Raw genomic sequence first — 25793 nt, forward strand, 5'->3', positions numbered from 1 at the left:
TTTGGTGATTGACCATCATATCATTTTAAAATGTCTCTCTCTGTCTGTGGTGATTTTTTCATTGCTCTGAATTCTCCTTTATCTGAGGTTAATAATGCCCACTCCTGCTTTCTTTTGATTAACGTTTGCATATATTTTTCCATCATTTTACTTTCAATATCATTATTTTTGAAGTGAGTTTCTTTTAGACAGCTTATGGTTAAGTATGAATTTATCCATTATATCAATAGTTATCTTTTAGTTGGTATATTTAGAATATTTATATTAACCTAATTATTGATATGTTTAGGCTTAAGACTGCTATTTTTTTTCTATTTATTTTTATTCCTGTTTTCTTTTTATTGCATTCTTGTGGCTATTGAATATATTTTTTAAAATTTCATATTGATTTAGCTGGGGTATTTTTGAGTGTATCCCTTTGTAAAGCTTTTTAGTGGTTACCTAGGTATTACATTAGATTTGAATAACTTATTACAGTTAAGTCATTTTACCAGTTAAAGTGTAGAAACTTTACCTTCCTGTCCCTTAACCAGCCTTTTAATAATGTAATTGTCTTAAATATTTCCTCTACATACATTTAGAACTATACTTGATACTTATAATTTTTGCTTTAACCCTAAAACATAATTTAGGAAATTCAAAAGGAGGAGGAAAGTCTATTGTAATTATCCATATTTTGGTTTACTGTGAACTTTCTTCCTCAATGATGTTCCAAGGTTCCTTCTTTTATTGGTTCTTTTCTTTTTAGAAAACTTCTTTCAGTCATTCTTTTAGGGCAGGTCTGCTAGTTCAAATTCTCTTAGTTTTTCTTCATCCAAAAATGTTTTCATTTCCTTTTTATTCTTTAACAATATTTGCATTGAATATAGGTTTCTGGGTTGAGAGTTCTTTTTATTTTAGCAGTTTAAAAATATTATGCAACTTCCTTCTGGTCTCGTGGTTTCTGATGAGAAATCCACTTTAATTCTAGTTGTTTTTCTCCCATAAGTAAGGTGTCGTTTCTTTCTTGTTGCTTTCAAAAGTTTTTCTTTGGTTTTCAGAAGGCTGACTCTGATATGTCTTGGTGTGATGTATCCTGCTTGGAGTTCACTCAAGCTTCTTCCATCTGTAGGTTATGACTTTCTCCCTAGTATTTGAGAAATTTTCAGTCATCATTTCTTCAAATACCTTTAACCCACGCTCTCTTTCTTTTCTCTTTGTGAGACTTCTATGCCAGGACACCTACAGTTTTTTCTTATAGTTCCACGGTTCCCCAAGACTCTGTGAATTTTTTGTTTCAATCCCCCCCCTTTTGTATTGTGGTAAAGTAACATAAACTTTAACATTTAAAACTTTTTTAAGTACACAATTCAGTACCATTACATGCATTCACATTATTGTGCAACAATTACCACTTTCCCATCATCTGAAATTGAAACTCTACACCGATTAGACAATAACTCCTTATTTCTCCCTCTTTCCAGGTCCTAGTAACCATTATTTTACTTTCTTTCTCTACCAATTTGACTATTGTAGGTACCTTATATAAATTGAATCACACAATAGTTGTTGTTTAGTATTTGGCTTATTTCATTTAGCAAAATATTTTCAAGGTTCATCCATGTTGTAGCATGTATCAGACTCTTGTTTCTTTTAAAGGCTGAATAATAGTCCATTGTATGTATACATTGCATTTTGTTTATTCATTAATCTGTTAAAGGACATTTGAGTTGTTTCCACCTTTTGGCTATTATATGCAATGCTGCTATGAACATTGGTATACAAATACCTGTTTGAGTCCTCGTTTTTAATACTTTTGTGTACATATCTAGACATGAGTTGCTGGATCATTTGGTAATTCTAAGTTTAATTTTTTGAGGAACTGCCATACTCTTTCCCACAGTGGCTATATCATTTTCTATTCTATTACTCTTTGTACAGGCTGGGTAATTTTTATGTTCCACTGATTTTTTCACTCTGTCCTTTCCATTTTGCTGTTAAGCCCATCCACTGATTTAAAAAAATAAAATAAATATAAAATAAAAATAAAACATTTCAGTTATTGTATTTTTTTAAGTTCTAAATTTCCATTTGGTTCCTGTTTATATCTTCTATGTCTTGGCTGAGACTTTCAATTTCTTTGCTGAAATTTCATTTCAAGTATGTTTGTAATTGTTAGTTGAAACATTGTATGGTGGCTGCTTTAAAATCTTTTCAGACAATTCTAACATCTCTATCATTTCACTGTTGGCATCTATTGATTGTCTTTTTTCATTCAGTTTGAAATCTTCCTGATAGACGTTTCTGTATTCTGTTATGGAACTTTGGATTTTGAGCCCTTCTGTTTTAGCTGGCTTCCTCTGACACAGCTCTGGCAATGGAAGGAGGGAGTTCTTCCTGTTACTGCCCTATGAGGGAGCAAATAGAAGTTCCTTGTTCAGCCTCCATTGACTCCCTCAGGTGCAAGAATAGTTTCTCGTTACTGGTGGGAGATAGGAGTTCCAGCTCCCAGTAGGCCTCCACCGATACCTTCTGGATGGAAGGGGTAGGAGTGCCTTATTACTGCTCTCCACGCTTCCTTCATGGGGTGGGTGGCCTCCTTACTGCTGTGGTAAAATCCTGACTCTCCACTAGGCCTTCTCTGACGTCATTCCATTGGGGGGATGAAGTGGCTGTCTCATTGCTGTCTGGTGAGGGTGAAAGTTCAAACTCCTCACATGGTCTCCACTGACAGTACACACAGTGAACAGACTTTGGATGGAGTTCTTTTTTTTTTTTTTTTGTCTGTGCCTCTTGATGTTTCCAGGTTGCTGGACTTCAGCTCCAAGTATGGGATGTATGTGGCAAATAGAAACCCTGGGAAATCACCACTGTGTTGTTCCTTGGGTCCCAACGTCCCCAGCCAGTCTTCTTTTGTCCCTCCACCTTGCAGAGTCTCCTTATTTTTCTTTTATATGTAATGTCCAGGGGTGTAGACATACCTACTTAGTGGGAGGAGTAGGAAAAAATAGCTTTTCTTCTTCCCAGAAAAAGTCTAGATTTTGCATACATTTTAAGATGGAGCCTACTGGAGTTTCTGATGGATGGGGGTGGGGTGGGTAGGTGGGTGGGTGGTTGAGAGAAACAGAGGAGTGAAAGATGACCCCAAGAGTCCTGGTCTTATCAACTAGAAGAATAAAGCTGTCATCTAAAGAGATGGGGGAAGACTGGGAGAAGAGCATTTCTTTTTGTCGGCAGTATTTGGAGCTCAAATTTGGAAAGGTTAAGTCGGAAGTGCCTATTAGACATTTAACTGGGAATGTTGAGTAAGCAGATGGAGATGCTGGTGTGGAGTTCAGTGGAGAGGTCTGAGGAAATATGAATTTCGGAATCATCAGCATATGCATGAAGTTCAGAGCCTTGAGAGTGGATGAGATCACCATGATGGGGAATAAAGATAAGGGAACAAAGATGTATAAGGACTGAAATCTGGTGCTGTTCAATATTTAAAGGTTGGGAAAGAGTAGAGAAATCAGCAGTTGGTGACTGAGAAGAAAGGAACAGCCAGTGAGATAGGAAGGAAACCAGGAATCCAAGTGAAGGGAGTGACATTGCTTCTAGCCCTTTCTAGTTAGGGTGATCATATTGATTTTCTATTTCAAATTCTACTTCATGGGTCTTCTTCTCTCTCTCTTCCTTCCTTCTTCTGTCCCTCCCTCTCTCTGTTCAGATGTTCCTGGATTGACTTGCAATGGGGTTACTTCTGAATAAACCCATTGTAAGTTGAAAATATCATAAGCCCAACATGCATTTAATACACCTAACCTACCTGACATAGCTTAGTCTAGCCTACCTTAAGTGTGCTCAATAGCCAAATATCCAAAAGATGCTGGCAACACCGTACATCGTAGAGTATTGGTTGTTTACCATCATGATCACGAACTTGACTGGGAGCTGCATCTTGCCACACTGCACAGCTTCATAAGAGAGCATCATATTGCATATCATTAGCCCAGGAAAAGGTCAAAATTTGAAGTATGCTTTCTACTGAATGTGTATCACTTTTGCACTATTATAAAGTCAAAAAAATCATAAGTCAAACCATTGTAAGGTGGGGACCATCTGCATTTGTACCTCTTGGCTCTGGACTATTTCAAGCAGAAGGCCCACATGCATTTTTTTGGGTCAGGTTAAAAGAACCTATAGTGTGATTAGCACACAAGACTGAAAAATCTTAGTGGGATATTTCCAAGGACAAAAATATTGCCAAGAAACTTTAAACTTTACTTACTAGTTTTATTGTTAGTGGTAATATTGGCGTTGTAATTTTGAAATAAAACTGTTATATATGCTGTAGGATAAAACAATAATTATTGTTTGTAAGTAACCCGCTTTTTTGGTGCTCATCACCCCAGCTGCCCAATGATAGGCACTAATTTCCAGTTCTGGTTCTTCCATGATGGATTTTCTTCATTCTTCTTTTTGACTATCTTTCTTTTACTGATTCTAGCGTAATTCTACTATAATCAACCTTCAATACTTCTAAATGTGTTGAGACGGTCCCTGTGACCCAGGTTGTGGTCTGTTCTGATAAAAATTTCATGAGCACTTGAAAAGAATGGATATTAACTTTTTGCTTTGTAGCATTAGGAATTTTTGTCAGGTGTAACTGTTCCTGTTTTCAGATTGTAATATAACACCAGACCCTCACAACAAAAAATCTTCAGGGCAAAAAATAGCCTTCATTGGTATAGCCACTTCATCAGTTCTGCCTAGGTATTTATTGGATGAGTCAACATTTCAAAAATAAGGAATAGGCAAACTGTATTTGGAAGTGGAGAATGTTTTAAATTCGTCTAAGATGGTTTTCTAGAACTGTCAAATTATTCTCTTAAAGCCTTGAGATGTGTATTTCAAACTGTGTTATAAGTCAGCGTGATTTTTAGAAAATATGTTCCGCATCACCACTTCACATAAAACAACTTCCTGGTACTTATGTAAATCCTACATGAAACTAATAGCAGCAAAGGGCTATTAGTTCTGGTAATTGCAATCAAAGTTTCTGTTTTAATTAATTTTTATATAATCTATGTAGAGACCGCTATCTAAAATTACATAAGACAAACTGCAATACCGTTTAGGACTAATTAACAGAATGATGTTGGATAAATCGCGTCTCCCTTTCCTAATAAGTGTAATGGGAGTTAATACAGTTCATGGTTTACAAGATTGGGAATGGGGATTAATCAAAAAATTAGAAGTGAAAGCATTTTTACGCATGAGACCTTATATAAATGTGATCTATAATGCTACTGTGATCAGTTGCCTAATGGAGACTGACCAAACATAAAGTGGAAAACATTTTTAAAAGTCTACTTTCTTCTTCTAGGACTCTACGGGGAAGCCGCAAGCGCACAATGCGCATGTGCATCGGACTGGGGGGGGGGGGGAGGAGGTGAGGCTGGGAAAAGATGGGAGGCGGGGCCCTACGCCAGCGCTTTCTCCCAGCTCCGCCCCTCGAACGCCAGACTGCGCACGACGTCACGAATAGCTTGTACTTCCGCTTCCGATTACTCACGTTTCTCTCTCTTCCTGTCCGGCTGGAAAGATGGCGTCCCGCAAGGAAGGCACCGGGTCTGCTACCACCTCTTCCAGCTCCACTGCCGGCGCGGCAGGGAAGGGCAAAAGCAAAGGCGGGTCCGGAGATTCGGCCGTGAAGCAAGTGCAGATAGATGGCTTGGTGAGTGGGGTTCCGTCTCCTCCGGCCCACGTGGGAGCATAGTTCCCAGCCCAGTCCCGCCAGCCGCGCTTCCCGGCAGCTTCTCTTCTAGGCTTGGTGAGGCTGGGCCAGAGTTGTCCGCTGAAACTCTCTTTTCTCATCTTCACTTTTGATCGGGAGACGCCACAGCCTTCTCTGCCATCTGACGGGGGAATAGAAGGAACAAGGCGAGGGGTGTGTGTGTGACAGATTCTTGGGGTCTTCTTTTGTGATGCGTGGGAGAGGGGACTTGGAGAAAGACTTCTCTGGAAGACAAGTAGGTGACGGAACTGCCGAGAAGGATCTAGGACTCCAGGGCTTTTGGGAGGGGAGAGTAAGGTAAACTAATGCTTCCCTGCTGGGGTATGACGTCTGTAACTTCCCAAGGGGAGATTTACTTTGTAGTCACGTTTGAGCCTAGAGTTCAGAGCTTTATCTGAAACAGCATAATCTGTTATGTAGTTTCTTCTTTTCCCATCTGTGAATGTTGGGGTGCCTCAGGATTTGGGTTTAAGCCTCCTTCTCTCTGGTCTCTGCTTGACGTAACGTAACCAAGTACTGTAGTTAAAAGCACACCTCTGGAGCAACACTGCTTGGGTTTGAATCCCACCTCTGATTAGCTGAGTGACACTGGGCAAGTTCATCACTTTATGCCTCATTTTCCTCATCTGAGTTGTTTGGAGGATTAAAATTGGCTGAATGTGTCAATAACTAGCACGATGTCTGGGACATAGTAAGTTTCCAGTTCCTCTTAGCTGCTGCTGTTATTTGTAGTAGTTATAGTAGTAGACTCTCTTTAAGGACCCTTCTTGTGGCTTTCCATATTTATATTCTGAATTTATATTTCTTACCAGATTTGGTTGTTGAATGCCACTCTTGAATACCCAATTGCCTGCATGACCATCACTATTTGGATATCTTATAGGCTCCTCAGATTTAACGTGTCCAAAATAGAGTTATTGACTTCTCCCCCTCATTCCTCTCTCCCCTTCATTGGTCCTACCTCAGTCTCTCCCATCTTAATAAATAGAACTACCATCTACCCATTTGAATAAGTCAGAAAACCTAGGCATTAACCTACATTTATTCTTTTTTTTTTTTTTACTCTCAACATCCAGTCTCTCAGCAAATCCTTGTGGTTCCAGCTTCAAAATACAGCAAATTCGTCTGCTTCTCATCTGTGTGCCACCAACCATATCCACTTAAAAAATAAAATACAGACTTCTTACCACAGTCTTCAAGGTCCTGCTACTCTTGTCTCTTTCACCAAACTCACCTCATACTTTCTAGGCTCCAGTTACAATGACCTTTCAGTTCTTTGTTTTCTCTGCCTGAAATAGTCTCTCAAATATTCCTTCCCTCTTGGTGGCTTCTTTTGATGCTTTAGGTCTCAGCTTAAATAACACCATCTCAAGAAAGGCTTTGCCTAACAACCTTGTTAGAAGTAGCCTTCTCCCGGTCACTCTCCATCACACCACCCTGTATTTCTTTCATAGCCTTGTCCACTGCCTGTAATTGTCCTGTGTGTCTCCCCCACCAGAATGAGAGCTACCGAGGGCAGGCAGAGACTATGCTTTTGTTACCTGTAATTCCCAATACTGAACCTGTTCGCTGACATGATAGGATAAATGAATGAATAAAAGATTACATTTTATTTTTGTACTGCTGTTAGTTTATGTCCTGATAATTTTCTTTTATAGATTATTTTAATGGTACCTTGGGTTGTTGTCTTAGCCCTTTTCAGTCCATCCTTCATACTTTTATTAAAACATTGACTTAATGTGAAAGTTCACATCTTACTACCTTCCTTCCTGAAATGTTTTCAGTGATTTTGCATTGAGTTCAAGGCCCACCAAGATATCCAAGATATCGTCCTCTCTTTTGTGTTTAGGTTTATTTCCTAGTTTTTCCAGGCTTCCTAGGAACTGTGCATTCTAGCCACACAGAACTATTTGGCAGACCTGATGTTTAACCTCATTTGTTCCTGTCACCTTGACAGTGGCCAAGACCAATTTTTCTTGTATTCTTGAACCTTTCCTACCTTTGGTCTTGTTTCATCATTTCCTCTATCTTTAATATTACCTTTCCCTTGTCAGGACTTTCCTATATTAAAATGTTCAACTCTGTCTCTTTACTTAGCACTCTCTGTTCCATTCTTAATCCCCACTTTTTTTCTTCTTGAAGTCAGTGGTTACAAATCGTCTATATTGGTCGTCTTCCATTGTTTCTTTAATTCACTGCTATTAGAATCTGCCACCAGCAGTTTCCTGATTTAGTTTTTGAAAAGATCATTCATAACATTAGCAAAGTGTAAAAAAAAAAGTCAAGATATGTCATACATGCAAAATAGTGTCTATAATACATAATTTAAATAATCACAATATATCCAGTCACCTGCCATTTAGTTTGAGAACTAGAACATTACAAATATCTTTGAAGCCCCTTCCCCTGTTTCATCCTTTCCTTCCATCCCTTCTCCCCACCCTATTACTATTCTGAGCTTTGTTTCAGTGACTTCTTGGTTTTCTTTATAGCTTTACTAGTGTATTCCTAAACAACTTGTCTAGGTTTGCCTGTTTATATTAATAAATATGAATTAAATCATAGTATGTTCTCCTGTGTCTTGAGTAATATGTATACATATACAGTAGTACTTCGGTTTTCGAACGTCTCTGTTGACGAACCTTTCGGTTTACGAACGCTGTAAACCTGGAAGTAAATGCTTCGGTTTTCGAACACGCCTCGAAAGTCGAACATGTTACACAGCTTCCGCTGAGTGCAAGATCCCAAGGCCTAGTGTTGGCTGTTTTCGAACATTTCAGAACTCGAACGGTCTTCCGGAATGGATTACGTTCGAAAACCGAGGTACCACTGTATCACACCATGGTTGAGATTGGTCCATTTTAGAGTGAGTAGGTGTAATTTATTTTCATTACAATATAGCATTTCATTGTATGAATATGTGTAAGTTTCTTCATCTGACTGTTAATGGACAATTACATGGCTGTTTTCCTTGTGTGAAATTGTATCTCACAATCTGTAAATGGTCCGTTCTGTTAGCCTTGTCAGTGTGTCTTCTGCGCCCTGTACAGAGTCAGTGCCCAGTATAGCCTTATAGCATGGAGGAGTGGGTCTTCATTGTAGCCAGATGGCCTCATCGTTCCTAGACAAGATCAAGCTAATTCTTCCTATTGAACTTTTCATGTAAAGCCCGCTTTGTTCCCTGAAACCAGTTTGACTCTTACCTTTCTCATACTTTTGATACTCAGAGTATGGTCCATGGACCAGTAAGACGAGCAGAATTGGCCTCCCTTGGTATCTTGTTAGAACTGTGGAAATACAGTGTCTCAGAATTTCAGGCGCCTCTCCCAACCTGCTGTATCAGATGATTTATAGCAGATCATGTTAGAGAAGTACAGCTCTGCTCCACAGTGATCTCTTCCTTTCTCTGAACTTTTTATGATGACGTTTTGGATTGTTCATCTTGGCCTGTGGTCATATACTGTTAATTAACACTTTACTGTTTATGTAGTTTTTCTCACTGAGATCTGAAGGCTAAAGTGTAAAACATTTGTGCCTTCCAAAGTTCCAGTGCTTAAAACCCATTGCCGTCAAAATCCACTACTTTTTAAATTTTCCCTTTATGTAAGAAAGTTACCTCATCGTTTACAATTGTTAGCTACCTGATTCCTCCTTTATTCGAAGTAAGTTAGAGAGTGCTATTAATAAATGAAAAGGTCAGAGTTATATACACTTTTTTGTTATTCAGGTGTCAGCTCAGATGTCACCTCACAGGTACCTTCTGACTGATCTAAAGTGGCCCCATCAGTTCACTGACCCTTATATCATCTTGTTGGGCCCATGATACTGTCTGAAATTCTCTTGTTGTTGCTTGTTTGTGTTCTCACACTTAAATACCTACTTCCCGAGAGGACCAGTATCAGGCTTGTTCACTTCAGTATTTGCAAGTGCCTAGAACAGTGACTGACACATGGAAAGCACTCATGTTGTGAATGAATTATTATAATACAGTCCTGTGGTACAGGAATTTTCTTGAAAATGAATCATGAGGAAACAGGGTTAGTAAAATGCTTTGTAGAAATTTATATAGTCTGTTGGTGAGAAAGGAGCACAGGAGTGAGGCTAGAAGACCAGTTAAATTCATAAACTTGCTCACATTTCTTCATCTTTTTAGGTGTCAGTGTCTTATCTGTAGAAAAATCACTAGTGTTAATTGAACATCTACTATTGAGAAGACCCTGTGCAGGACGGTTTGGTTAGATTATGTCTGATCCTCACACCAGCTTTGAGGGTAGATTTATCTCTGCCCTACTTGTCTGATGGTTATTTAGATGTAGTAATGAGAAAATGTTGGTAGAAGTGCTTTGTGAACTGAAAAGAGTATTCAAATTTGTAAAGTGCTTACACTAGGCCATGACATGTATGACTATATATATTTTTTTGTGACACAATATGAAGTTAAAAGAGACTAGATAATAGTTTGTTAAATTCTATGAAATGGAAGCTCTTGTCTGAAGTCCTCGTTTCAAGTGGAATATAGTTTGGCCTTTTATTTTAACGCTTTAACAAAAAAAATTGTATGACTCTTGGCTTCTTTCATTTTTCTGACTTCTTTGGAGAATCAGTTGTTTCACATGTGTGAATAGTTCAGCCAGATAACTTTAAATTCAAGCATGCAAAACTTTTACATTTCAGTCATTTTAATTATAAATCTTCCTGAAGTGTGTTTATTACAATAATTTCTGCCTCTTTAGTCAGAGAATATTGAACACAACTTAACCATGTTTTGATGACTTAGTATTATTAAGAACATAATGTATTACCCCATGCTGGACAAGAGTCTCAAGAATCCCTTGGTATTTATGTCTGTTTATTTGTATAATAAAGGTCCCCTGTCTTTGAATTTTAGGTGCTTTGAGTGTAATTTATCTTTGTATCAAGTTGACTGCCTTTTGTTTTTGTTGTTGTTGTCAAATTTATCTTTTCCCCCCTTGATTTCCGGCTTTACATTTAGTATGAATGAGAAACCATTTAAGCAATCTTGTTAGCATTATTTATAGCATGAGACTCAGTAGACTCTGAATGAAGATGAAATTAAGTATGCAGTCTGACATTTTTAACCATTTAGTTATATTTTGTTGCTTTGGCCAGTAAGATGTTATTGCTTAAATGATAGCTTTCTAAAGTAGATAAAAACATTTGATATACATTATTATATTTTAGGAGCTCCAGAAGCTGATAAAACCATCACTGGCCAGATTATACAACATGATTCACTCACTCATAGAAACTGAACAGCTTTTCAAGGACATAAAGCGAATATATGCTAGAGCTTGAGCTCAGATTGTATCTTGCCATTCTCGATTCATTCTGCTCTCTATTATTGTAAGGACTTTATACATTGTCCCTAAACATAAGGATTTTATACATACAAGCTGCTTTATACATGGTAATGACTCAGTCCATGTTAGCTCTTGTTATTTGTCAGGTGCTGTTTGAAGTACTTTATGTGTATTACAGCCCTGAAGCCATATGATAACTCTTTGATGTAGGAACCAGTATTGTCCCCACTTTACAAATGAGGAAACTCAGGTAACTATAGATTATGTGACCTGATGAATGTCAGGCTAGGGGGAAATAGTAGTAAAGATGTTCACAGAATAATCCAGTGCTCCTTCCTCAAGCATCTGGAAGTGTGATTCCCAAAATTTAGGGCTCTTCCAGATTTATAACTTTAAAATATATGAGAAAGCTAATGTATCAGAACCTTTGTGTTTAATAATTTGTCATATCCTAGGAGAAAATTTATAATGAAAAGAGGTCAATTTAGTAAATACTCTCAAGTTGGGAAAAAGGCAACCTTTAGCTTGTGGGTCACACAGATTAAGATACTGGGGAATCAACGTTGAAGAAAATAGGATGTATATTAAGGAAAGTTAGGAGAAGCGTTGGTAGGTATTCCTATGTAAAGTAGTTTCCCCTGCTGCCTTCACTTCGTAAACCTAAGTCCATCTGACTTTCCATCTCAGGATGCGTCCACGATTTGGATAACCCTGCACATACTCTGGGCATTGTTCCTTTCCCTTAAGGTCAGAGGGTTTATTTGCTTTTTAAAAAATTTTTTCTGACAGTGCTTCCTGTGTGTACAGCACACACAGTGATGACAAGCTGTATTAGTGTTTCTTGTAGCTTCTTGGTATAATTTAAGGCGTCCAGCATACATGGTATTTCTCATGGAGGAGATGATTTAATAAACCAATTAGCATCTCTGGGCTTTAGTTTCTTCTGCTTTAATATGAGGATGATGCATGGCCTTGTTATTGTAATAAATAGAAGCTTAATCTGTATAATTTCTTAATGATGTTTAAACATTGTTGATAACAGTTTTGGTAGTTGGTATGGATTTTGATGTTTTGTGTTAGTTACAGTGGAGTTTCAAACTGCTTGACCAAGTAAATGGAATATAGTAAATTTTAACTTTAGTTGTCACAGTGTATCTGGCCTGGAGGAAATGGCATACGTTACTCCTCAAATGCCTATTCTGACATTAAACAGTGGTTACACAGTAAGTGTAGATTAAACTACTTACTGTTTGTTACCTTTTGCTTTCTTGTCACTTGCTTTCTTGTCACTAGTTCCTATAAAATTATAAATTCTGATCTTCTGCTTAATACCGAGTGTTTCATGAGTTTGGCTGAGCAGCAACAGGTACTTTAAGTCTTGGCAGCATTTTCCTGGACTTTTAGCTCAGTCCTAGCCTCGGCGTTGGGGAGAAAAGTCTCTGAAGAGTGTTAGGCTTTGAAGAGGGATTTTGCCAGTTATTATTTTTGTGGTCAGATTGTCTCACTTTTGTTTTATCAGCTCTTAGATAGTTTCTCAGATGAAAGCTTCTGATTTCAGCACTCAAGAAAACTTATTTGCATTTGCTTTTCTTTTGTAAATTCGTTTATAATTTTGTTTTTGTAAAATGTCATTTAAAATATAGTACTTGGATATTTCATTTGGCAATGTATGACAAAATATACTTAAACTCAAAATAGCTTTATTTTTCCCTGTACGCCACTATTTATAGAAGGTCATTCTATAAAATGGTTGTATCCTGTAAAGATTAGATTTAATAGCAAAGTACAGTGTAATTTACATATCCATCTATTTGATGGGAAACTATTGTTTCATCAAAGCTGAAAGGGCTGAAATGGAGACTGGTGTATGCCAGAGTAGTATTCTGTATTTTTGTTGATATTGGTACCACGCCCAAGCATACAAGAAAAAAACCGATTCAGCAAAAAAGTGGTAACTCAGTATTAACTTAGACAAAACATAAAACTTCTTTACCCTTCAAGTCTGAATATCAGCTGTATTTTGGCATAAAACTTGGAAGATTTCATTTTCCCCCAGATAGTCACAGACATTCATTGTATCCTGATACTTAATACATTTTTTCCTCCTCAGCAACTTCTATACGTTCTGTCGCTGTCCCCAATTAGTTTCACTTAATGTAAGTAGGAAATGTCTATGTATAGGACAGTAATACTATGCTAAAATACGAATTTTTTTAAAAACAAAATACATTTAAGAAAAGTTTGGTGAAGTCACACACACAAAAAACCCACAAGGAAAATTAGTCAGTTTATAAACTCGTAACCTGAGGGCGGGTAGCACCATTAAGATTTTGGGTTCTGCTTTGGTAGTGTTTTTCCTCTGGTTAGTAAATACCTACAGTTGAAGTGAATCGGTTAAAGATTATGCATGTTCTTAAGCTTTTTAAGCATTTTGTCGAATTGCTCTCTAGAATAGTTGTGTCGTACAGTTTACTTTGCCACCGACAGAGTTTTGGAGTTCTGTTTCTTGGCACCATTGCCAACTAAAGTTAGGATTTTCAAAAACCTTAGTCTTTATTTTTTAAATTAAGTGTGTGTGTTAGTATGCTTGTTACAGCAATTCAGTAAACATTTCCTCTCCCCTAGTGATACACCATCTGCCCAGGTCACCCGGGCTTTCGGTATCATCCTGGATTGTTGGGTTTCCCTTGCATTTGCTTAAGATCACTTACTTAGTTTTTCAGTTTACAACTGTCGTCTGAACTATTCATTTCTTGCTCTCCTTTCTGAACTATTCATTTCTTGCTCTCCTTCCTGAACTATTGGGCAAGCCTCATGCGACTGACTGGTATTACAGATTCCATTTTGTACTTGACCGTCACACACACTGTTGCTGAGCAAATCATCGTAAATGACAGCTGTAGGCCCAGATGGCAAAAACCCTTTGGAAAATCCCTGGTACACAAAATAAAATCAAACTTTATAGCCTGACTTTTAAGATCTTTACTTTTTGGTTTTCGCCTCCAAATGAGGGCTTGTAGTAGGTACTGTTTACAAGTTTGATTTAAGGGTAGCCTTTAAAACAGTTAAAACCACAAATTTTTCCTTTTGGACAGAAGAAAACCCATGTTTTACATTTCGTGCAGAAATGCATAATCTTCAGTTTTGTTCCTAAGGACCTTTCTGGGGAGGGGAAGAATTTCTCCCCACCCTGCTTTAGTTCGTGCAGCTGGACTAATAATAAAACAGTAACACCGACGCAAGACTAGATCAACAGAAGAAAAAACAATTTAATATGTGTGCACGAGAGAATCACAATGTGATGCTCAGAGCATACAATGAGGCTTAAATGATTGAACCAAAACCTTTTAATATTATTTAGACAAAGAAACAATAATTGTGAAGAATTGACAGGATAAAAAAGTGCTCGTTAGAAAGGTATCTATGCAAGGTTGGGATATTCATTAGTGGGGAATCCAAATGTGGTTTGGGCTTGGGGAGTAAATTAATAAAATGTTACATAAGCATTTGGGCTCCGAATCTCTTAGCTCTCGTGATAAGGGTCTCTCTCTCAGCCCTCCTGGAGTAGTAAGGGCACCTTTCACAGGGGAGGTTTATTTTCTGCGCTCAAAGTGACAGGAAGGGTCAGGATGCCCTCCTGGCATGGGCTGCTTGTCAAGCAACCTTAATTCAAAGTAATCCATATGCCATTGTGGCATATTTTGGGGCGGCCTGTCTCAGGCCCCACAGCCTCTTCGGGTGAGAGATGGTGAATGATCAGTCACCTTCTCCTGGAATTAGTGTAGCGTACTTTTTATACTAGGACAACTGAAGCCCTTTTAATTTATTAAACCTATTTACTTAAACACAACCATTACACTGGGTACACATGGTACACAAATCAAAAGGCAAAAAAGAAATAGGTGGTGAAAAGAAACTCTCACTTTCATCTCTGTCTTCACCACCCTCTTCCCAGAGGCTATCGCGGAGACTCTTCTTTGACTGTTTCTTTCTGGATCTATTTTAGCAAGTGCTGCCTCCTCTTCAGGAAGCAGAGACACTTAATTGAAGCACCTAAAATCACCTAAAGGCTTTCTATTTATGTAGTGGTCCATGCTCCTGAATTTAATGAACGTAATGTGTTAGGCAGTACACATCTCATAATAGTTTTGAAATATTTTTGTTTTGTATGAGAGAGGAAATGAATTTTGTCCCAGCTAAGCCTTTTTTACCACTCATTTTACATTAGAAAAATTACCTTCCAGCTACACGTGGGAAAATTTGCAGATTGTTTATATATGTTGAGTTGGTAAAGTAAAAACTTAATGTTATAAATTAAAAATCATTATCAGTTAACATTTAATTGTAATTATACGTTTGTACTTTTTATTACCTCATTGTAATTTCTCATGACTAATTTTTTATGAGAGCAGTGCTATTCTGTTGAATTTCTTGAGGCTGTATTGCTCTTCTTCCCTTTTTTCCAACACTTAGTTGATTTGACTTTAAAACCGTGGACAGTAAGCATTAGATCGAAGAGAATAAGAATGAAATACACTCTTTCAACTGAAATATTATAAAAGTGATATTGATTAAGTGTATTGGAGCATTGTAACTAATCCCATATGTGTCAGGAGCAAAATACCTTTTTTCCCCTCCTATTGAAGTTAAATTTCTTTCACATCAAAACTTAACAGCAGTGATTTAAATCCTATGTATTATTTGACTCAGCCAGTTATGAAATGGAACCCCTATCCCACTTGAGCCATAAAATGTGTTAAATTTAAGAGTAATGCTGCTTTCTGGTATTTGAATTTACATTTTGGCAATAACTACCTTCTTTGTTCAGTGTTAGAAGAAATGATCTAGGCTTAACCAAATAAGAAAACTGCCAAGTTCACAGATCAGTCATTGAAAGATGCCAGAATTAAATGAAAGTCTAGATATTGCCTTTACAGAACATGCAAAGGGGAGATTCTGTGGCATTACAGTTTCTTTGAGACTAAATTCTTCTACAGTAATAGCTGTTCTTTGACGGTGATTGATGTGAGAAATTCAGGCTGTGGACCTTACCTCCCAGAATCTACAAAACTGGAATAAAGCCTGCTAGGAATCATGAATCCTGCCTGGCCTCTTCCCCCACTGGCCAGCAACTGGCATAGTCTGGGCTTTGCCTTTTTATCTCACACTTGAAGAAACTCTTGGAGTGGATCTAGTCTTTATTTTTAGCAAGGATAGTGATGTTTTTAAGGCAGCTTGCATACATATATACATACAAACACACAAATACAGAAATATTTTGAATAAATCAGTTTAACCTCACTTTTGACTTTTTAATACAGATTTTAAAAAATCTTGTCCTGAAACAAGATTTTATATTGGTTGTTTATGTTATAGATGGCTCTTGGTCCAGATGACTGATAAGTTGTAACAAAAATGTAAGTTTGCTGCTGTCAGGTAGTTGATTTTTAATAAGTTATATTTATATCTCACTAGACTGGAAAACACCTCTGAGCAATAGATGCTGAACATTCTGGGGAGACAAGTCTCAGTGCCATGAGGGTACCTGGCATATTCTAGTCACACACGAAATACTGGACAGATGGAGGGATGAGTGAATGAGATTAGGTGAAACGTTTGTTGTAGTAATAGTAGTTGTAACAGTAGCTAATGTTTACTGAGGATTTAATAGGATTTAACAGGCACTGCACTGCCCGCTAGGTACTGTGGGTAGATTACTTTTCAATTCTTGCAGCCATGACTGATTTATCTCCGCAGGAGATACCGTGGGTGAGGCTGCATAGATAAGGTAACTTGCCTACGGCCACAGAGCTGCACTCAAACTTTCTTTTGGATTCTAGAGCCCCACCTCTCAGCAACTGTGCTGTATGATTTTTCTGTTATGTACTCATAATAATTAATTTTACGTTTCTACTAGTTACCTCTCTCACTGGAACATTATTGTCTCACAAAGAAGGAAAGACTAGTTCTAGACTGTGTTCTAGGCAACGAATGGAAAACAGCAAATCAGGGTGTGAGTTAGGCTCATGCGCTGGGTAAATTATTCACAGTTTTACCTCTTACAGAGCTTGCAATTCAAAGTGGGGTCCTGCTGCTGAAACAAGTTTGTTTTCACCCCTTTAAAAATACAATGTTCAGAACGGAATCACCACGCAGTAGTGGTCTGCCCCAGCCTAGGGGTACGCCTCTCCTGTCCTGTAGAAGCATTGGGGTGGCGGAGGAAACGGGGGCTGGAGAGCCACACAGTTTGGCACGCACATCGATTGAGATAATGTTGTATTTTGAGAGACTGTCTCTCAGTGACATATGTTGAGAAGTGTTTGGTTATAACAGCTGAATGTTCAACTTCTGGAGTTGGAGAGAACTGTCTACCTGCTTGGTGTTACAGGTTCTGTAGACCAGGGCTACCCAAAGCGTGGGGTCTGGTTCCTGCACTGTTTACTGGTCTGCCCGCGAGAAGCACAGGATGGAGACTGAGTGTTTAGAGACGGGTATTGCCGTGATAGCCACGCGTGGGATCTCTGGGCTTGTATTTTCTGTGCCTTTAAAATTTTTTTCACTTTTCTAGTAAGTAGTTTTTATTCTTTTGCTAAGATATCGGTCTGCAATGGACTGGAGGAAAATGAATTCTTCACCACTGATAGCTTGAGAAGCACTGTTGTAAAAGATTTTCATAGACCTGTTTTAGCTAATAGCATCTTCCTATAACCAGAGTCTTATAATATTTAATAGAACCATATCTAAAATAGTATTGTGGTCACTAAATACCACTAAATTTACTTTTTAATTTTAATTTTAATGGTACAACGTTTTAGTAATTTCAACGTTTCTTTATCTGTGAACTAGTAAAATTGCAGGTTGCAACCTTTGAGCATTGTCTATGAACTCAGCTTTCTAAAGGAGGGTGAAAAATGATAGAGGGTATAGTTCTGCAATTTAAACTCCTTTGTCCCTGATCGTTTTAACGGGGCTTTCAATGGATCCTTTTTTATGTGTATTACAGGGACAGTGGGAAACTTGCTGCTTTTCCTGGTGAAGATTTATTGCCATCAGTTTGCACAAAGTTTGAATTGATATTTTGCTGATTTGCAATTGGCTTAGGTTAGGCTTCTCTTAACCAGATCTCTCTGCTTGTTGAAAACCACTCTATGTATCCAGAAGTTAATCTCTTTTACCTTGATGATGTGTACATATGCAAGTTTTCTGGCAGTTTGTATATGCCTGTGCAGTGACACCTGTGAATAGAGTTGAAGAGTAACCGTATCAACAAGAGATTAGAATTTAACGTCAGCAGGTGCTCAGGTTTATAGTGTGTGGATTTTTTTCTTTTTCTCCTTTCAAAGCCACTTATTCAGCCCCTACGTACATATTTTTAACATATCCAAAAGAACGGGCTAAAATCAAGATATATCCACATTACTCTGTTAACTCAGTAGCAATGTCAAAGAAAGGAAATTACATTACTTTGTTCTTTGTGAAATTCCATGCAATAAGTTGCAGTGATTGCTGTATTTTAAAATCTTTTCTCTTAAATCTTTCTTGATTTGATATTTTTGAATTAAAAACAAGTACATGCTTACTGTAACAAAGATTCAAAAGAGAATCTTCGTAACAAAGATTCGTAAAGGCAAATGTATGTCCTTCCACACCATTCTTGTGCATACAGACATAAAAGTGTAACTAACTGCATGTGTGTAATAGGTTTTCATTACTATTACTTTTTAAAGCTCTTTCTAACCCTTTGTCCTGGGCCGCTTTGGACATCTGATGAATGCCTCAGACCTTTTCTCCCGCCCCCAGGAAAGTGTCTGTCCTTCAGTACGGAGACATAAAATGCTGCATATGATTTTAGGAGGTTCTTCGATCTCTTCAAGTTTGTCTGTGGCCGTGAGGTTTGAATGTTCGCCGTTAGTACGCCTACACTTTGAGAAGTACACTTGTTAAGGTAGAACTTGAGGAAATGTGGGTGTTTTGTTTTTTTAACTGTCTTTTTTGGCAGGGGATGGTTAAACATTTATCCATTTTCTGGTGAATTAATTTTACATAACAGATTTTTCTAGGTGTCTGAAATTATCTATTAATTATGGGATTAATCTCATTAAATTCTGAAATACTTTAAAATAACAGAAAAATTCTAAATGTTACACTTCTTTGACTTCTAAAACAATCCAGTCTAATTTATTTTTTTGATTACCTAGGCCTGTTATAAACTTGAGTTATTATAAACTTGAATTTGTGTATAGATATATAAAATATACATTACACATAATGCAGGGATATAGTGGTGGTTCTTAACCTGGTTCCTCATAGCATTTCGAGGGATCTTTGAACTCTGAAATTGAGAGTAAAATTGGGAGTGGGTGCACATAATGAATTGTTTCTTTATCAGATAGACTTTAAAATGTGTATAGTTTTTTAAAGTTAAAATCCACCCATTTTCATTGTATAGTATGATGAGCTTAGTCGTTGTAAACAATTGTGTAATTGCCACCACATCAAGATGTAAAACAAAATAGTTGCCTCATCCTCAAGCCTGAAGGTGCCCTTCTTCAGTCAGTATCCTCCCCCTCGTCTTCGTCCCAGGCGACCGCTTAGCAGAATTAGTACCGAGTATTTTCTAGAATGACTACATAGCATTTTGTTTGACTTTGTTCATTTAGTATAATGTTTCAGCGAGTCCTCCTTATTGTTCTATTGGCATTTTGTTCCTTTTTATTGCTGAGTAGTAGTCCATAGAGTGGATATACTATAATTTGTTCATCCATCTGCATTTGGTGGACCTTTGGGTTGCTTTCAGTTTTGGGCTTATGAATAATGCTACTGTGAACATTAGTGAATATATTTTTGTGCGGATATATTTTCATTTCTCTTGGGTTAACTCCTAGGAATAGGAATTTGGGTCTCGCAGTAAGTTTATATTTAACTACAAGATACTGCAGCTATTATTTTCTACCTTTTTTACCAAAAATTTCATAGAGCTCTAGTGTTTTTGGGAAGGTGTCAGTTCCTACTTATTGACTCAGACAGTTTCAAGGATCCCCCCTGACCTAGCACAGAGACTGGGTTGCATCCCAGCTCCTAGCTCTTGGGAGTTATATCTGGGTCTCATGTTCTTTGCCCACCTCTGCATTTACTCACAGGGTTAATGCTTGGGTTGTGAGTTTCCTCTTCTAGCGTGGTTGGCTCTTTAAACGTTTTAGAAATGCAATTTATTCAACATTTCCACATGTACACAAGAGTAGAAGGAGGTAAGGTATTTCAAAATGGCGTATTGCAAGGCCTGAGAGAATCTGAAAACAAAAAATGGGAGGAAACACCCTGCCCGTCCCCTATATGCCTGTATATGAAGCCCAGACCAGATCAGTTATCTTGAGTTTCAGAGGTTGGATTCAGGCATCAAGGATTTTTTCTTTTTTTAAAATTCTGATGGCTCTACTCTGTAGCCAGGGTAAGACTCCTCTTCTTTATTTGTTTAAAAAAAGGTCCCCAGCTCATTTTGATAAGACAAGAACAAATGATATAAAACTCCTGAGTAAGTGGTATCATTTGTGACACTTGTAAACAAAATATAATATTGGAGCATGTTTTTGTTTTGGAGAGCTATTCAGTTTTCCATGCATCTGTTTTTAAAACTAAGAACAGGGAGCATGACAGTAACAAATAGGATTAATTAAAACTATATCAGCACTGTTTTATGGACAGAGGCATAAGGTTGGTTGGAGGGAGAAAAAAATGAAAGAGCATGACTGAAACAGGACTTCTGTGGTGGAACATTCCCATCTTGTGGCTTGTGAGAATAGTGCTGGTAAGGATTCGAGGCTGTATTGCACTCTTGCAACTCGTGGCGTTTCCTGTTGATGCTACTTCTAGTGATTAGGGCACAAAAAGTTTGGCCTCCAGCACCATTCCCTTACTTTCTTTTGTTGCCTTGACCTGTAACTCTACAATGAACGTCTACTCCATGCCCTGAAGCCCTGCTTCTGCAACCTAGATACAGGGACTTCCTTCCGCTGGACCTGTTGGCACTGCCTTCTCCTTGTTTCAGCCTGTTAATTACAAACACCTATGGAACACCTACAGTTACTCAGTTATTTTGAAGTAATTAGAAGTATGTTGGAGTCAGAAGTCAAATCTCACCTCCCTGATTTAATGATTCTGTGTCAAATTTTCTGTTTCCTCATCTGTCAATAAATGGGAAAATCGTATTACTGACGTCATAGACTGGTTTTGAGGATTAAAAGAGTCATTGCGTGTAAGACACTTAGTGGAGTGCTTGATGTATCATAAGCGATTGGTAAATGTTTACCATTTGTTACTTCAGGAAATATATTTTGAGTACATTTATTTTATGTGCTAGTCCCTGTGTTAGGTGTTGAGGATGTGATAAGTAAAACGTCCCTTTATTTTTATAAGAATATTTAAGAGGGGAGACTGAGCAGAATGTCGATTTTGTGTCAAATATAAATACCGATAATCTATGGAATGTTTTTATGTATACAGTAAATTCCGGCTTATTTACATAGAATAACAAAAGCCTTGTATGCCAATTAGTTACTGCTGCTCAGGATTTTCCTTTTGACATCTACTCTCTAGTTTGTAATGCAATTCCACTACGTTATTGTTTGAACAAAAGAATTGAGATTTTAGTGTGTACGTAGGAAATAGGAAGGCCGTAAAATGTCAACATGAAGAATGAGTCAGCTTAGTTTTGATAAAAATGGGTTTTTCCTGAGTGCTTTATTTCATCAGATTATATTAAAATGGCAAGATCATAAATATTAGAGTTGGAAATTATTTTAGTGATCACCAAGCCTTTCCTGTAGGGTTTCTCTTTTGGACAGACAAATGCTAGAGAGAATTCATCCTTAAACTGGAAATCTTCTTTTCTGAAGCTATCACCTGTGGTCCTTAGTTTGCCTTTCAAAGTAAGACACATCCTCTAGTGCCTCGGTATTTGGAAAGTGCTTTTTGTGATTGTTCCTACCAGAGAAATTTTAATTCATTGAACTGGTCTTTATCACAGGGTTTTAGGCTTCCTCTATAATTACCCCTTTCTGTGTATGCTTATTCATATTGATTGACTCTAGCAGGTAGTTAAAACACTGTGCTTCTACTCTCTCTCAGTTGGGTACTGTTACTGGGAAATGTTCTCTTTGGTCATTGTGGAGAACTGAATATAACAAGTCAGTGATGCTGCAGAGTGAGGTAATTGCTTACTTGGAGCGCGTACTTCTGTGGATGCTGTGTCAAGTCGCCTTGACTCTGGGCAGGCGTATCAAGCTGCTGTGCCCTCAGGTTTCATCGCCCCCTCCCCTAATCCCTTTGCAATTCATTTTTGTTAGCGTTGAGGCAGTGTTTCAATAGAAGATATTTTTGAGCTGTGATATACATAGATAAATATTTAAACATAATAATTTTTTTCTCATTCCTATTTTCTTTATAAAAGGAACCAAGGTTATCTTGGCTGCTTTGTGAAACTCGGCTGTGCCCTCGTCATCAGTCGTTCTTTCTGCACACATAGGAATCCACTGTTTAGAAATCAGTTCTAGAATTTGTCTGAAGATCTGCATTAAGCTCATATGTTTTCTAACATCTCTCACTTACTTTGATTTCAACAGTGGTTCAGTGATTTCATTAATAGGGCTAAATATCCAGGGACGCAGACAACCTAGGCAAGTTAGTTGATAGAGAGGTGTGTTTCTAGTAATTCTTCTTTATTAGTTTTGTTTATCCCTTCTTTCTCATTCATGTTTCTTCTATTTTTTTCGTTCTTTCTTTTCCCCTCCCCCCACTCTGGTTCAAGCCGTTGTTCCCATTCTAGTTGTGTAAGACACGGCTCCCTGGCCCATGTTGGTATTAGGAGCCTTGTGCTCCCCCCGCCTGGCGCAGTTGGTCCCTGGCCGCTCACGGCGGCCCACGCTGTCCTCCGGTCCGGCTGCTCACAGCAGCCCAGCTCCAGGTGGAGCCATTGTTCACAATCTTAGCTGTAGAGGGCACAGCTCACTGGCCCATGTGGGAATCGAACTGGCAGCCTTGGGGTTAGGAGCACGGCGCTCCAACCACCTGAGCCACTAGACCACCCTCTTCTATTTTAAGTGTGAAAAGAATTGTCCTTGTTAGAGAGGTACGTTGAGTAGGAGTTAAGTAGTTCTCCCTTATTTTTATTAACAAAATCAATAATGTTGATCACTTATTATGTGGCAGACCCTGTGCGAAGTATTTACTATACATTATCTCATTTTTAGTAGTGTCAGTAATGCTATAAAACAGCTCCATTTTGCAAATTAGACATCTAAGATTTAGGACGCGTTGGTAGCTTTTCCAAGGTCATAGCCAGTAGATGCTAGTAGATGCTGGAACTCATACCCGCGGGACTGTTAAACCTCATTTTGTACCTTTCAAGAAGTGGAGAGGTCTTTGATACAGCGATGTGTAAGGTTTGTGCACTTTCTTCATTTCAGTCTATCACTTGGTGTTCTTCCACATTAAGCTCTTTTTCCTGCTAACTGTTTGCTACCCTTAGGAGATCTGGATCTTACCGGAGTGAAATCTTTTTGGGTCTATTCAACCCACGGTCTTTCCTTCACATCTATTACTAACCCATTGCTTTCATTATTGAGTTACGGATATGAAAATCACCTTGTTATTAAAGCTAAAGTATGCGCGCAAATTTTGGAGTTTGACTTGATTAAATCTTCGTTCTACCACTTACTTGGATGTTTGACCTTTAGCCATTTATTTAATTTCTCGACTTCAATTTTCTTGCCTGTAAAATGAATATAGTAATGCCGTTCTTCAAAAGAAATGGTGAGAATTACATGAGTCAGTAACACATGTAAAATCATAAGAATATTGCCTGGCACATAATGTTCAATAATTATAACCTGTTGTCACTGTTTATTGATAATTAATTTTTATCAACAATGTATTTGTTTAGAACAAAACAGTTATCAGTAATATACTAATTATTTTGTTGTTAGATCTATGTTTCCCCTCTGAAAACTTTTCATTATATTTTGGACTGTGTTGCCCTTTAGTTTTCAGGCCATGAGCTTATCCTAAATACTACTAACTACTGATGAATACTGTGTGCCCAGCACTATTCAAAACATTTTGCTTGTATTAAACTCACGTTGTAGAGATTATTAATGAGAACTGTTACTGTGAACTTTTAAATTAATTGCTATTTAACCTGCAGTGTTACCTCTTTATCTTTATGGAATTATTAAAGGATAGAGTAACATAAGAATTGGTTATTCCATTAGAGGTCCTTTGGTGTATGCTTCTGGTTGAGGAAAGTTAGGTAGTGCTGGAGACTTAGTTCTCTGTGTTCCGTTACCAACCAGAGCCTTCTTGGGTACATGTTCCTGTTGTCTCCTCTGATAAACGAGATGCTCCGTTCAGGAACCATCCTGAGATGTTGAGAACTTGTCAGGGGAGCAGTTCTGCTTGCAGGCATTCAGATAATTGAGGTCTTTATTTCTGTGTCTTGTTGATGGTTCTGTCATCTGTGTCAGGAGATTATCTCCTTGTAACAGAGATTAACAGGGTCGCTGCCTCTATAATAACCTCAGGTTGAGGTGACACATTTGATTTGACCGAAAGAGCTCCTTGACCTGAGGGCATGAGTGTTGTATGTGTGTGTCTTCTGACTCCAGGAGTTTCAGACGTGCATTTAGACTGTGTGAGCTGTGTTATCTGGGTAAGGGTGAAGGAAATGATTTGTAAGAAATTTGATTACTTCTGCTATATAATTTTGTGATTTTACAAACCCGTTAGGATAGTTTATTTATTTTTTTCCTTGAAATTAAGGAAATGTAAATTACAAGAATGATGTTGAAGCTTCTGTGTAAGCTCACATCTGATTTTTTTTTTAGGTGGTATTAAAGATAATCAAACATTATCAAGAAGAAGGCCAAGGAACGGAGGTGGTTCAGGGGGTGCTGTTGGGCCTCGTTGTGGAAGATCGGCTTGAAATTACCAACTGCTTCCCTTTCCCCCAGCACACGGAAGACGACGCCGACTTTGACGAAGGTAAGGCTGCTCTTCTCAGATGTGTCTCTGCACACGGACGGTTGTTAAGCCACCCTCACTGTCCCATTGGATTATTGGTGCAGTTCTCACCGTACCGTCTGGTCATCTGTTACTGGGAATCTGCCTCGTTAGCCTCATTCACGTGATGTCTGAGTGTCTTGAAAAACTTATACCACTTCTCTGAAAGGAACATTTATATCAGAAACTTCATTCGTTTGGCCTTTATTCAGAGTTTGTGATTCTGATTTCAGTCATTTGGATAGGTGCTGTGCCTCTGTTAACTTTTCCATTATGGAATCAGCTTGCCAGATAAATCACACTGTGAAGGACAGGGGTCATCAATTGTGTGTCCAACATCCATTTCCTTCTATGGTATTTCACTTAGTGTTTATGAAGAGATGAATTGAGCTAGCTACTTCAGAAAGAAGACTCTAAGCATTTCAGAGATGTTTTATTTTTGTGCCACAGGTGTAATGACTTTGTTAGCAATGGATAATAGTTAAAAACTCACCAAAGGCCAAGGTCAGTATCCCAAAAGATGAAAACAAAATCTGGTTGAAAATAATTTCTCACTTGTCTGAACTGTCAGGGTATAATTTTATTGTGATATAAACATATAACAAAATTTGCTACCTTAAGCATTTTTAAGTGTAGAGTAGTCTTAACTGTATTCAGGTTGT

General features: G+C 37.9%; 1 protein-coding gene across 1 annotated transcript in view; it reads left to right on the forward strand.

Moving 5' to 3' along the window:
• Positions 1–5537: 5537 nt before the first annotated feature.
• EIF3H (eukaryotic translation initiation factor 3 subunit H) overlaps positions 5538–25793 on the forward strand; it is an 89984-nt gene continuing 69728 nt past the window's right edge. The window contains exons 1-2 of the mRNA XM_019747372.3: positions 5538–5698; positions 24957–25113. Coding sequence (XP_019602931.2) covers positions 5567–5698; positions 24957–25113 — 289 coding nt within the window. The 5' untranslated portion in view covers positions 5538–5566. The remainder of the gene's footprint in view (positions 5699–24956; positions 25114–25793) is intronic.

The sequence above is a fragment of the Rhinolophus sinicus genome, chromosome 6 (assembly GCF_057876585.1).
Source record: "Rhinolophus sinicus isolate RSI-liver-muscle chromosome 6, RSI-T2T, whole genome shotgun sequence".
Classification (NCBI taxonomy): domain Eukaryota; kingdom Metazoa; phylum Chordata; class Mammalia; order Chiroptera; family Rhinolophidae; genus Rhinolophus; species Rhinolophus sinicus.